Source organism: Salmo salar, chromosome 26 (assembly GCF_965601325.2).
Source record: "Salmo salar chromosome 26, fSalSal1, whole genome shotgun sequence".
Taxonomy (NCBI): domain Eukaryota; kingdom Metazoa; phylum Chordata; class Actinopteri; order Salmoniformes; family Salmonidae; genus Salmo; species Salmo salar.
Window position 1 is genome coordinate 43,485,457 of NC_138316.1, and position 14,046 is coordinate 43,499,502.

A 14,046-nucleotide genomic window follows, 5' to 3' on the forward strand; every position below is an offset into this window, starting at 1 on the left:
AAATAGTCAGAATTAATCTAAGATATCTGAAGAAATTCATTTTGACGTTTTTGCCAAGAAGATCATAGTCGCGCAATTTTACATCTAAGATATTTGGTGTAATATTTCTCAATGAAAAAATGTGTATGAAAACGAGTTCTCTCTCATTGAAGAACCCCTACTGTTGACCAATCACCGACGAAAGGGCGTAGACCTCGGCTCCGAACTTGGCTTGCCTCTAGAAAACACTGTGTGCCCGAACAGCCGAAAAAACCCTCAACGAAGTCCAAAAGTAACAAAAACGGCACAATATATAACATATGCACAAACTCTTCCCCAATTGTTTCAGCTGGGAAGCATACAGACACCTTTACCCCCAATCCATCTTCTTAATGCTGAGTGCCAAGCAGAGCGGCATCAGGTCCATTTTTAGAGTCTTTGGTATGACTTGACCTGGGATCGAACCCCCAACATTCCAATCTCAGGGCGGACAGTAACCGCTGAGTTGAAAACATCTATAGATCTGTTTAATTAGATCCAATAGTAAATATAAATTCACTAGTACCTTCAATTATCCTGGACATTGTAGAATCATGTCACGCTGATGCTCAGGCCAGCCTATAGATTCCCCTATATACTGCTGGGTACATCTTGCTTAATGTCCTCATACATTCAGACTGGGTAATTACATCCCTGTCCATCGCAAAGGACTACGAGGTCAAACTCAATGTAGCCAGCCTATCAAATTCAATATTGAATGTACGCAGAGAAAAACAATTGTACTCACCCTCACGTTGGCTTCGGCCTGTTCAGTCATCTCCACTGAGTGCTGTGGACACACAGGTTATCATTTAGCCATGATTGCCTGGGGGGGGGGGGGGGGGGGCTGATGGCTAGTGGTAGCAGAGTAAGAGATTTCCTTATATACAGTATCTCTGGTGGTGGTGACATTAGGGAATGAACTACGATTATCCATCTCATCACTAGGTGGCAGTAATGTCCAACTGAATGTCAGAGTGTGAGTCACTTGGCCTCCACAGGAAAGTTTAAAACATGACAACTCACTGTTTACCGTATGATAATACACCACTAAGCAAACAGCTTCAACACAACAGTGATTTTGTAAAAACACTTGTGACCGTCTCTATATTAAATCAATGAGTGGTGAATGTGGTCAGATTCAATATTAAATCAATGAGTGGTGAATGTGGTCAGATTCAATAGAGCAGAAACTGAACTTAAGAAGTATTGTTGGGATCGGCTCGTTCAGAACTCACAGATACCGTCTATCGCCCCATGTATACAGAACACATGACCCAGGAAGTGCCTTGATGAGGAAGTGTTAACAGAATCAATAATAAAACCCCATCCTATTTGCTTGATGGAGCTCACATCAAACCTTTGGTAAGCCTATGAGCCGTCTCACCTTTAAAACAATGGATTCACCCAGAGAAAATAACAGTTGAAATGTCAAGCGATTACTATACAGCTCAATAATAACTACAGTCTAATCAACAGCTCAAAAGGCAACATAGCAGGAAAGAGGCATTGCCCTAGGGCATAGGAGATCTTTTCTATGGAGATGTGTGTTGTTTTAAATCTGATAGTTCATCTCCATGCACAGAAATCAGTATGCACAGAAATCAGTATGAAGGTTGGCAATTAAAGTGAGTGGTGCGTTGTTACCTGTCGCTTTTTCTGCTCCATCTTGGCAGCTTCTTTTGCTGTGGATACAATGAGAAACAATTAAAGGGTCCGCTTACACACATCAGAGCAGCCGGTCACTCATATCGTTTATGATTTCATCTATACAATGTGTTTTCTCATAACCAAGTCTTTCAGGAGACTGAGGAGAGAAGTTGAAATGAAGTGATACAAGGACAGTACTTTCACACGGGCATAAAGACTTTATGCAAAAAAAGCAATTATGCCAGAGTAATGATGATTAAAGACTTGATGAGAAACCAATCTCAAATGAGCACTGAGCGTGAAAACAAACAGGTGTTGGAGAAATCCGATGAAGCCATCTAAAGCCGCCTCCCACAAACCAAGGACATCAATTTGCCACAACAAGATAATTGTTAAGTAGGGTAAATGGCTGATGCTGCACCAGATACTAGGAGAACAGGCAATTCTAGTTTGTGACAAATGTAGACTAAAGTGCTAAAGAATGGAATTTGATTAGATGCAAATTACCTAGGGTTCTAGCTGAGCGGGCCCTTTCCCTAGGGTTCTAGCTGAGCGGGCCCTTTCCCTAGGGTTCTAGCTGAGCGGGCCCTTTCCCTAGGGTTCTAGCTGAGCGGGCCCTTTCCCTAGGGTTCTAGCTGAGCGGGCCCTTTCCCTAGGGTTCTAGCTGAGCGGGCCCTTTCCCTAGGGTTCTAGCTGAGCGGGTCCTTTCCCTAGGGTTCTAGCTGAGCGGGTCCTTAACCTAGGGTTCTAGCTGAGCGGGCCCTTTACCTAGGGTTCTAGCTGAGTGGGCCCTTTACCTAGGGTTCTAGCTGAGTGGGCCCTTTCCCTAGGGTTCTAGTTGAGCGGGCCCTTTACCTAGGGTTCTAGCTGAGTGAGCCTTTGATAAAAGCATGGCTCTATACACAAGGTTCATGTGAAGGAGATCTGTTGGGGACATTTTATGCACTCTATTTCACATAGCCTTGATAAAAACACACATTAAAATACTCTGCAAAGCCACACGCCGCGCTGAATGAACAACCATAAATTCCCTCTGAAAGAAGAAAGCTGACACACTTGAACTCAGGTTACCTTCCCTAAAAGCACAATCCTATTTTTCACCTTTGCTGCAAATTTCCCCCAGTCCATTTCATTCTGTGTATAACTTTACTTTCTCTGCAGCATGACTTCTTCACCTGGTGCTTTTCAATAGACATGTTATTTTTACTTTTTCCTTGCTCTCTTTTGATCTTCTGGTTGAATGGGTGTTTTCGTCAGTCTCCTGTGGTTTCTGTATTTCTGAGGCACGGGCTGAGTTACAGCTTACACTGCAGATAGAAACATCTCAGAACCTCTTCATTCTGGGCTAGCTGCTCCTGTCTCCCCCCTACTGAGGCTAAGAAAACATCAAGTTCTCATTTGAAAGATACAGAAAAACATCAAACCCTCCCTCCCCCTGCCAGGCATGGACGATGATTATAGTATTTGAAGTCGATTAAACACGTTTCACAGTTTTGAAAATTGCTGACAGTTTAAAAAGGAAAATGAAATGTGGCCTTTGTCCACAGGGCAGCCCTCACACAGGGTGAAAAGCACATCTACAGGAGTGCCTAGGGCATAGGTCATAGGTCCTACGGGTCAAATCGGGACACAGCCGTGCTCTGACCTTTGGTGACGTTGTCGAGGTAGGTCTTGAAAAGGTTGACCAGATCCTGGTTCTTGCTGAGGCGGGCGTAGTGGAAACTGTCATGGCCAAAGCTGTCCACGGCTGTCACGTCGGCGCCGCTCTTCAGAAGGACCTCCACCGCGTCCTTACAGGCATACTCACAGCCCAGGGTCAGAGCAGTCCTGGACACACGCACACCACACACAGACACACACAGACACACACACAAAGATATATGAATAATTGAATTGCATCCATAATGAAATGCATTGAAGAGTAGGCTACAAAGCACAAAGTCTATAGAGGCCAGACAGATGCATCACTGACACATCAACGCACACTGCAACCGAACCCCATCAACGCACACTGCAACCGAACCCCATCAACGCACACTGCAACCGAACCCCATCAACGCACACTGCAACCGAACCCCATCAACGCACACTGCAACCGAACCCCATCAAAGCACACTGCAACCGAACCCCATCAACGCACACTGTAACTGAACCCCATCAACGCACACTGCAACCGAACCCCATCAACGCACACTGTAACTGAACCCCATCAACGCACACTGCAACCGAACCCCATCAACACACACTGCAACTGAACCCCATCAACGCACACTGTAACTGAACCCCATCAACGCACACTGCAACTGAACCCCATCAACGCACACTGTAAGTGAATAAATAACAAGTGAAGCTTTGAATACATTTCATTTAGTAGCTAGCTGTGATGCTTTGTGGACCCTGGGTGGACGAGCTTACTTGTTCTGTTTGTCACGGATGGCGATGTCGGCCCCTCGCTCCAACAGCAGCCGGCAGATGTGTGGATGGCACATCTGGGTAGCCAGCACCAGAGGTGTCCGCCCATCCTGCAGTACACACAGACACACACCGACACACACACAGAGACAGAGAGAACAGAGCTAGTGATTCACGGCTGTGATGATGATCTCATTACTACTGTAGTCCGTTAAGGATAAACAGAGCAGCAGGTGTAATCTATATGTGATGAATAATTACAGTGTATTGGAGTTGTTGTAAAGCATTATAAAGAGACAGAATGTATGTGTGACTGCATGTTCATATTTCCCACCACAATGGTATTCTTCTCACAAAACCTAAACCCTGGCAGTACAAGTGCATTGAAATATATATTTTTATCACAATCAAGACAGTGAGAGATTTTCAGTTGATTTGCTGTGCAAGTGACCCAACTTACAAAATAAAATGTTGACTTTTCTCCACTATAGATCAATAGGTGTGAATGAATTGGACATCAATACTCACAAAATCACTTGCGTTTACAGAGGCCCCGCTGTCACACAGTAGTTTGACGCTAGAGGAGCAGCCTGCCATCACTTGGACACACAAAGATAAACCATCATTATTTCACACCATCAAGCAAACGGACAGCAGAGCCTGAATAATTCCAGGATCTTGCCATCAAAATGATGAACACAGAGCACAGTACGGGACTGGTATAGTAATGAACACAGTATGGGACTGGTATAGTAATGAACACAGAGCTCAGTATGGGACTGGTATAGTAATGAACGCAGAGCTCAGTATGGGACTGGTATAGTAATGAACACAGTATGGGACTGGTATAGTAATGAACACAGAGCTCAGTATTGGACTGGTATAGTAATGAACACAGAGCTCAGTATTGGACTGGTATAGTAATGAACACAGAGCTCAGTATTGGACTGGTATAGTAATGAACACAGAGCTCAGTATTGGACTGGTATAGTAATGAACACAGAGCTCAGTACGGGACTGGTATAGTAATGAACACAGAGCTCAGTATTGGACTGGTATAGTAATGAACACAGTAAGGGACTGGTATAGTAATGAACACAGAGCACAGTAAGGGACTGGTATAGTAATGAACACAGTATGGGACTGGTATAGTAATGAACACAGTATGGGACTGGTATAGTAATGAACACAGTATGGGACTGGTATAGTAATGAACACAGAGCTCAGTACGGGACTGGTATAGTAATGAACACAGAGCTCAGTACGGGACTGGTATAGTAATGAACACAGTACGGGACTGGTATAGTAATGAACACAGTATGGGACTGGTATAGTAATGAACACAGTATGGGACTGGTATAGTAATGAACGCAGAGCTCAGTACGGGACTGGTATAGTAATGAACACAGTATGGGACTGGTATAGTAATGAACACACTATGGGACTGGTATAGTAATGAACGCAGAGCTCAGTACGGGACTGGTATAGTAATGAACACAGTATGGGACTGGTATAGTAATGAACACAGTATGGGACTGGTATAGTAATGAACACAGAGCACAGTACGGGACTGGTATAGTAATGAACACAGTATGGGACTGGTATAGTAATGAACACAGTATGGGACTGGTATAGTAATGAACGCAGAGCTCAGTACGGGACTGGTATAGTAATGAACACAGTATGGGACTGGTATAGTAATGAACACAGAGCACAGTAGAGGACTGGTATAGTAATGAACACAGTATGGGACTGGTATAGTAATGAACGCAGAGCTCAGTAGAGGACTGGTATAGTAATGAACACAGAGCTCAGTATTGGACTGGCATAGTAATGAACACAGAGCTCAGTATTGGACTGGTATAGTAATGAACACAGAGCTCAGTATGGGACTGGCATAGTAATGAACACAGTATGGGACTGGTATAGTAATGAACACAGAGCTCAGTACGGGACTGGTATAGTAATGAACACAGAGCTCAGTATTGGACTGGCATAGTAATGAACACAGAGCTCAGTATGGGACTGGCATAGTAATGAACACAGAGCTCAGTACGGGACTGGTATAGTAATGAACACAGAGCTCAGTATGGGACTGGTATAGTAATGAACACAGAGCTCAGTACGGGACTGGTATAGTAATGAACACAGTATGGGACTGGTATAGTAATGAACACAGTATGGGACTGGTATAGTAATGAACACAGTATGGGACTGGTATAGTAATGAACACAGAGCACAGTAGAGGACTGGTATAGTAATGAACACAGTATGGGACTGGTATAGTAATGAACGCAGAGCTCAGTAGAGGACTGGTATAGTAATGAACGCAGAGCTCAGTATTGGACTGGCATAGTAATGAACACAGAGCTCAGTATTGGACTGGCATAGTAATGAACACAGAGCTCAGTATTGGACTGGTATAGTAATGAACACAGAGCTCAGTAGAGGACTGGTATAGTAATGAACACAGAGCTCAGTATTGGACTGGCATAGTAATGAACACAGAGCTCAGTATTGGACTGGCATAGTAATGAACACAGAGCTCAGTATTGGACTGGCATAGTAATGAACACAGAGCTCAGTATTGGACTGGCATAGTAATGAACACAGAGCTCAGTATTGGACTGGTATAGTAATGAACACAGAGCTCAGTATTGGACTGGCATAGTAATGAACACAGAGCTCAGTATTGGACTGGCATAGTAATGAACACAGAGCTCAGTATTGGACTGGCATAGTAATGAGAAATCAAGCCTGTGCAGCACGCGTTCACCCTGGCACGTTTACATCTCGCATGCAGAGGTAGGGTAAGGATAAACGTGTGTGCAACAGGTGAATCTATATGTGATTCCAATGTACTGGAGGTTTTGTTGTACAGCACTACAAAGAGACAGAATGGGGTGCTTGTGTTCATATTTGCCTTAAAGGACTTTGCTCAGCCCATATTGGGCTCGTAGTATTGACATGCCACTTCTATCAGAGTAAATCATCTCTTCAAGCATCGGAAGTGGAGCACATTCCAGAAAATCTGATCATATTACTGAAGAGCTGACGTGTCTTCAGGGGATATACTATAGCTCAGCGTTAATTAGCGTTTTAGCCTATTAAATGTTCTTCGCCTCGACCAAGCACCCCGCCCTGATGGAAATGTTTGTGCGAGTGAAAATCAACCTTGACACAACGTATACTGTCAAATTCCACAGTCCATTTCATGCTCCTATCAACCAATCAGGAACCTATCATGTTCCTATCAATCTATCATGTTCCTATCAACCCATCATGATCCTATCAACCCATCTTGTTCCTATCATGATCCTATCAACCCATCATGATCCTATCAACCCATCTTGTTCCTATCATGATCCTATCAACCCATCATGATCCTATCAACCCATCATGTTCCTATCAACCCATCATGTTCCTATCAATCTATCATGAACCTATCATGTTCCTATCAATCTATCGTGATCCTATCAACCCATCATGTTCCTATCAACCCATCATGTTCCTATCAACCCATCATGTTCCTATCAATCTATCATGAACCTATCATGTTCCTATCAATCTATCATGTTCCTATCAATCTATCATGAACCTATCATGTTCCTATCAACCCATCAGGAACCTATCATGATCCTATCAATCGATCATGTTTCTATCATTCTATCAGGATCCTATCAACCCATCAGGATCCTAGGATCCTATCATTCTATCATGTTCCAATCATGTTCCTATCATTCTATCATGTTCCTATCATTCTATCATGATCCTATCAATCTATCATGTTCCTATCAATCTATCATGTTCCTATCAATCTATCATGATCCTATCAATCTATCAAGTTCCTATCAATATATCAGGATCCTATCATTCTATCATGTTCCTATCATTCTATCATGTTCCTATCATTCTGTCATGTTCCTATCATTCTGTCATGTTCCTATCATTCTGTCATGTTCCTATCATTCTGTCATGATCCTATCAATCCGTCATGATCCTATCATTCTGTCATGTTCCTATCATTCCGTCATGTTCCTATCATTCCGTCATGTTCCTATCAAGCCGTCATGTTCCTATCAATCCGTCATGTTCCTATCAATCCGTCATGATCCTATCATTCTGTCATGTTCCAATCATTCTGTCATGTTCCTATCATTCTGTCATGTTCCTATCATTCCGTCAAGTTCCTATCAATCTATCATGTTCCTATCATTCTATCAGGATCCTATCAACCCATCAGGATCCTAGGATCCTATCAACCCATCAGGATCCTAGGATCCTATCATGTTCCAATCATGTTCCTATCATTCTATCATGTTCCTATCATTCTATCATGTTCCTATCATGATCCTATCAATCTATCATGTTCCTATCAATCTATCATGTTCCTATCAATCTATCATGATCCTATCAATATATCAGGATCCTATCATTATATCATGTTCCTATCAACCCATCAGGATCCTATCATTCTGTCATGTTCCTATCATTCTGTCATGTTCCTATCATTCTGTCATGTTCCTATCATTCTGTCATGTTCCTATCATTCTGTCATGATCCTATCATTCTGTCATCATTCTGTCATGTTCCTATCATTCTGTCATGTTCCTATCATTCTGTCATGTTCCTATCATTCTGTCATCATTCTGTCATGTTCCTATCATTCTGTCATGTTCCTATCATTCTGTCATGATCCTATCATTCTGTCATCATTCTGTCATGTTCCTATCATTCTGTCATGTTCCTATCATTCTGTCATGTTCCTATCATTCTGTCATGTTCCTATCATTCTGTCATGTTCCTATCAATCTATCATGTTCCTATCATTCTGTCAAGTTCCTATCAATCTATCATGTTCCTATCATTCTATCATGATCCTATCGTTCTATCATGTTCCTATCGTTCTGTCATGTTCCTATCATTCTGTCATGTTCCTATCATTCTGTCATGTTCCTATCATTCTGTCAGGATCCTATCATTCTGTCATGTTCCTATCATTCTGTCATGTTCCTATCATTCTGTCATGTTCCTATCATTCTGTCAGGATCCTATCAATCTATCATGTTTCTATCAATCAGGAACCTATCATGTTCCTATCAATGTATCGTGTTCCTATCAATCTATCAGGAACCTATCATTTTCCTATCAATCTATCAGGATCCTATCATTCTATCAGGATCCTATCAATCTATCATGTTCCTATCAATCAGGAACCTATCATGTTCCTATCAATCTATCAGGAACCTGTCATGATAGTATGTGAAGTGAATGTCATACAGTGTAATACTGCATTGGGTCATCAATCGTCTATTCAAAGCACATCTCTGTACCGACTCTGGTGTGTACATCTGTCTGTCAGTGTTCATTAGGATCTCTTGGGTAGCTCATCACACCAAATTAGAGAAAGTAGAGAAGTAAAAGGCATCTACTGTAATGACAGAGGAGAGGAGAAGGATCCAAACTGTTTCTCACCAGCGTCGTGTAGAGCTGTCCTCCCCTGCAAGTCCACATTCCCCACAGGACAGTTGTGCTGCAAAACCACACAAATAATCTTAAATGTCATACGCCTCTTAAAAACCTATGAGCCAATCACCCTGACAAAACTCTTCTTACATTTCTGGTTGCATCGCTCAAAAGAACACTGTGGGAGCAATCACTTGGGTCTATTTTTATACAACGGGATGGCAACATTCAGGGGAGAAATGTTTTGGTATAGCTTTGCTATACAACGAGACGAAAGCATCGAGACCTTTCACAATTTGTCACTCGTTTCAATCCCGTTTGAGTCCCGACTTTGAGGATGGCATCAAAGTGACAGAATCTTCCTGGCGTCTGCATCTCCAATTGGATAAGTCTCTGCAGCAGGGCCACGTAAGGCTATCAACGTAGTGTTCACTGTGATATCATCTCACACACAGACAGACAGACAGACAGACAGACAGACAGACAGACAGACAGACAGACAGACAGACAGACAGACAGACAGACAGACAGACAGACAGACAGACAGACAGACAGACAGACAGACAGACACAGTCAGTCAGTCAGACAGACAGACAGTCAGACAGAGACAGTCAGTCAGACAGACAGACAGTCAGACAGACAGTCAGACAGAGACAGTCAGACAGAGACAGTCAGACAGACAGAGACAGTCAGTCAGTCAGACAGACAGAGACAGTCAGACAGACAGACAGAGGCTGACAATAATGCTGTAGCATTGACAGCCAAGAGAGCTGTTAAAGGCTCAATGCCAACAGCAGGCCTTTAAGGTCTCCTAACTCAGGCCTTCTCAGGGCCCACTAGAAAACCCCTGCTCTCTCTAGCAACAAGGTCCCAAAACGAGTAGCCAGGTCAGATAACAGCTAAGGGAGGGGTGGGGGGCATGGAATTCTATACCTCTAGTGGGGGTCGGGGGGGTAAGTAGGATTTTCCCCTCGGCCCAGGAGTTGGGTTGCTATGTCAAGCGCGATGACGGCATGGTTTGCGAGAGGGCAGCCTTGTCAACACGCTGGTAAGCTGCCATTCCTTTCAGGGGGGGCGGCACTTAATGTGGCCGGTGGCTTGTTTGATCACAGGGCCTTATTGTAAACACATAAATTAATTACAACTCAACAGGCTGTTGCCCTATCAGGGGCGACTGTTGCCCTATCAGGGGCGACTGTTGCCCTATCAGGGGCGATGCCAAACAAAAACAGCGTTCTCAAACAACCATACAGCCTACAATGGCACAATTTAGTCACTGTAAACAGATAAAATATATTTCAAACACGTTTCAATATCACTGCAGCTGCTGTCTGGCGAGTAAAGCCAACAAAATGTTATTCCTCAAAGAACTGGGAGAGAAGTAATGGTAATGCACCTTGAACATTATGGACCGGTTTCCAAGACATGTACACCACATGGGCAAAGGTATGTGGACACCTGCTCATCAAACATCTCACTCCAAAATCATGGGCATTAATATGGCGTTTTGCTGCTATAATAGCCTCCACTCTTCTGGGAAGGCTTTCCACTAGATGTTGGAACATTGCTGTGGGCATTGGTTCCATTCAGCCACAAGAGCATTAGTGAGGTCGAGCACAGATTTTGGGCGATTAGGCCTGGCTCGCAGTCAGTGTTCCAATTCATCCCAAAGGTGTTCAATGGGGTTGAGGTCAGGGCTCTGTGCAGGCCAGTGAAGTTATTCCACACCGATCGACTAAACATTTCTGTATGGACCTTGCTTGTACACAGGGGCATTGTCATGATGAAACTTCCCAAACGATTGTCACAAAGTTGGAAGCACAGAATTATCTAGAATGTCATTGTATGCTGTAGCGTTAAGATTTCCCTTCACTGGAACTAATGGGTCTAGCCCAAACCATTGAAAATGGCCCCAGACCATTATTCCTCCTCCATCAAACTTTATAGTTGACACTGTGCATTCAGGCAGGTAGCGTTCTCTTGGCATTCGCCAAACCTAGATTCGTCCGTTGGACTGGCAGATGGTGAAGTGTGATTCATCACCCCAGAGAACACGTTTCCACTGCTCCAGAGTCCAATGGCGGCGAGCTTTACACCACTCCAGCTGACACTTGGCATTGCGCATGGTGATCTTAGGCTTGTGTGCGGCTGCTCGGCCATGGAAACCCATTTCATGAAGCTCCCGAAAAACAGTTATTGTGCTGACATTGCTTCCAGAGGCAGCTTGGAACTTGGTAGGGAGTGTTGCAACCCGAGGACAGGTGATTTTTAGGGTCTGTGTGCTTCAGCACTCGACAATCCTTCTGTGAGCTTGTGTTGCTTACCACTTAGCAGCTGAGCCGTTGTTGCTCTTAGATGTTTCCACTTCACAATAACAGCACTTACAGTTGACCAGGGCAGCTCTAGCAGATCAGAAATATGACAAACTAACTTGTTGGAAAGGTGGCATCCTACGACGGTACCACGACGAAATTCACTGAGCTCTTCAAATACGTGAAATTCTATTGCCAATGTTTGTCTATGGAGATTGCATTGACTGTGCACTCTATTTTATACACCTGTCAGCAACGGGTGTGGCCGAAATGGCTGAATCCACTCATTTGAAAGGGTGTCCACATACTTTTGGTCATGTAGCGTATCTTAATGAATCTTAACTTCCAATGGGGAATGTCCATTGTGAATGTATTTTAGTCCAGGACTAGATTTAATCTGAAACCATCCCTGACACCTGACACCTAAGCCTCAAAAGTACATGTTGCAGCACATTTCCTTCAGAGATCTGTTTCATAATGCACAGATCACACAGGTAAGTTAATGCGAATGGAGGCCGTTGTTTTAAGTGACTGTACCTGCAATAGCTTCTGCACACAAAGCGACTGGCCATTTCTGGAAGCTAGATGAAGGGCGTTTTTACCTGCAAGAAAATACTCAAGAGATCAGCAATACACAAAATCAATATCTTCCATAATCTACACTGAACAAAAATATAAACGCAACATGTAAAGTGTTGGTCCCATGTTTCATGAGCTGGAATAAAACATCCCAGAAATGTTCCATACGCACAAAAAGCTTATTTCTCTCAAATGTGTTGCACAAATTTGGTTGCATTTCTCCTTTGCCAAGATAATCCATCTACCTGACAGGTGTTGCATATCAAGAAGCTGATTAAACAGCATGATCATTACACAGGTGTAACTTGTGCTGGGGACAATAAAAGGCCACTAACATGTGCAGTTTTGTAACACAACGCCACAGATGTCTCAAGTTTTGAGGGCGTGTGCAATTAACAGGCTGACTGAAGGAATGTCCACCAGAGGTGTTGCCAGATAATTGAATGTTCATTTCTCTACCATAAGCTGCTTCCAACATCGTTTTAGATCATTTGGCAGTACGTCCAACCGGCCTCACAACCGCAGACCACTTGTATGGCATTGTGTGGGCCAGCGGTTTGCTGATGTCAATGTTGTGAACAGAGTGCCCCATGGTGGCTGTGGGGTTATGGTATGGGCAGGCATAAGCTACAGACAACGAACACAATTGCATTTTATCAATGGCAATTTGAATGGACAAAAATACAGTAATGAGCCCATTTTTTGTAAGGTATCTGTCACTAACAGATACATATCGGGAATTCCTAGTCATGTGAAATCCATAGAGTCGGGCCTAATTTATATATTTCAATTGACTGATTTCCTCATATGAACTGTAACTCAGTAAAATCAATGAAATTGTTGCATGTTGCTTTTATATTTTTGTTCAGTATATTTGTGTTCTGGAAGAGGCTGTCTTAATCGACATCCCTTAGAAAGATTTCACCAAAGATGGGCTTGGTGGAAATGATCATGCTATTGATTAATGTTCTCCTATGGAGTGTTCTGTACCGCACCATGCATAGGTGCTTGCAATGCCAGGGTTATGGGGGACCAGTACAGAAATGTATTCACTCACTACTGTAAGTCTCTGGATAAGAGCGTCTTCTAAATGACTAACATGTAAGTCTCTCTGGATAAGAGTGTCTGCTAAATGACTAACATGTAAGTCTCTCTGGATAAGAGTGTCTGCTTAATGACTAACATGTAAATGTATAACCATGAACTTCAGTCTTTCTCTCACCGGTGGCATCGGTGGCTGTGAGGTCAACGCTGTGGCCCAGGATGAGATTGAGACAGTCCAGGTGGCCCCTGGTTGCGGAGAGGTGGAACCTGCAGTGAGAGATGGAGAGAGTGTGAGAAGGGAGGGAAAGCGCAGTAGGTCAGAGTATGAGCAGGTTTGGAGAGGCTTGGAGAAGGTGAAGTGAAAGAGTGAAATATGGAGCCAGAGAAAAGAACTCTGTAAATTGATGCTGGCTAACCCTATCGGCTAGATCAGCATTCTGGGGGCAGAAACCTTAGACCCGTAACAACCCTGAGGCAGCAGGACTACAAGCTCTTGAAGAGCATTTTCACATTAGACACAAACTGGGATCCAACAACCCATAAGGGACCGTTAAGGCAGCAAAGG

The 14,046-nt window shown here is 43.5% G+C and overlaps 1 protein-coding gene across 2 annotated transcripts in view; it reads right to left on the reverse strand.

Annotated features, from left to right (window-relative positions):
• Positions 1 to 14,046, reverse strand: part of LOC106587897 (uveal autoantigen with coiled-coil domains and ankyrin repeats protein) — an 83,465-nt gene that overhangs the window by 11,683 nt on the left and 57,736 nt on the right. For both annotated transcript variants that reach the window (XM_045708917.2, XM_045708915.2), the window contains exons 3-10: positions 13,660 to 13,748; positions 12,396 to 12,460; positions 9,556 to 9,613; positions 4,609 to 4,679; positions 4,084 to 4,190; positions 3,314 to 3,495; positions 1,666 to 1,703; positions 767 to 808 (exon numbers count right to left, since the gene is read on the reverse strand). In XM_045708917.2, coding sequence (XP_045564873.1) covers positions 767 to 808; positions 1,666 to 1,703; positions 3,314 to 3,495; positions 4,084 to 4,190; positions 4,609 to 4,679; positions 9,556 to 9,613; positions 12,396 to 12,460; positions 13,660 to 13,748 — 652 coding nt within the window. The remainder of the gene's footprint in view (positions 1 to 766; positions 809 to 1,665; positions 1,704 to 3,313; positions 3,496 to 4,083; positions 4,191 to 4,608; positions 4,680 to 9,555; positions 9,614 to 12,395; positions 12,461 to 13,659; positions 13,749 to 14,046) is intronic.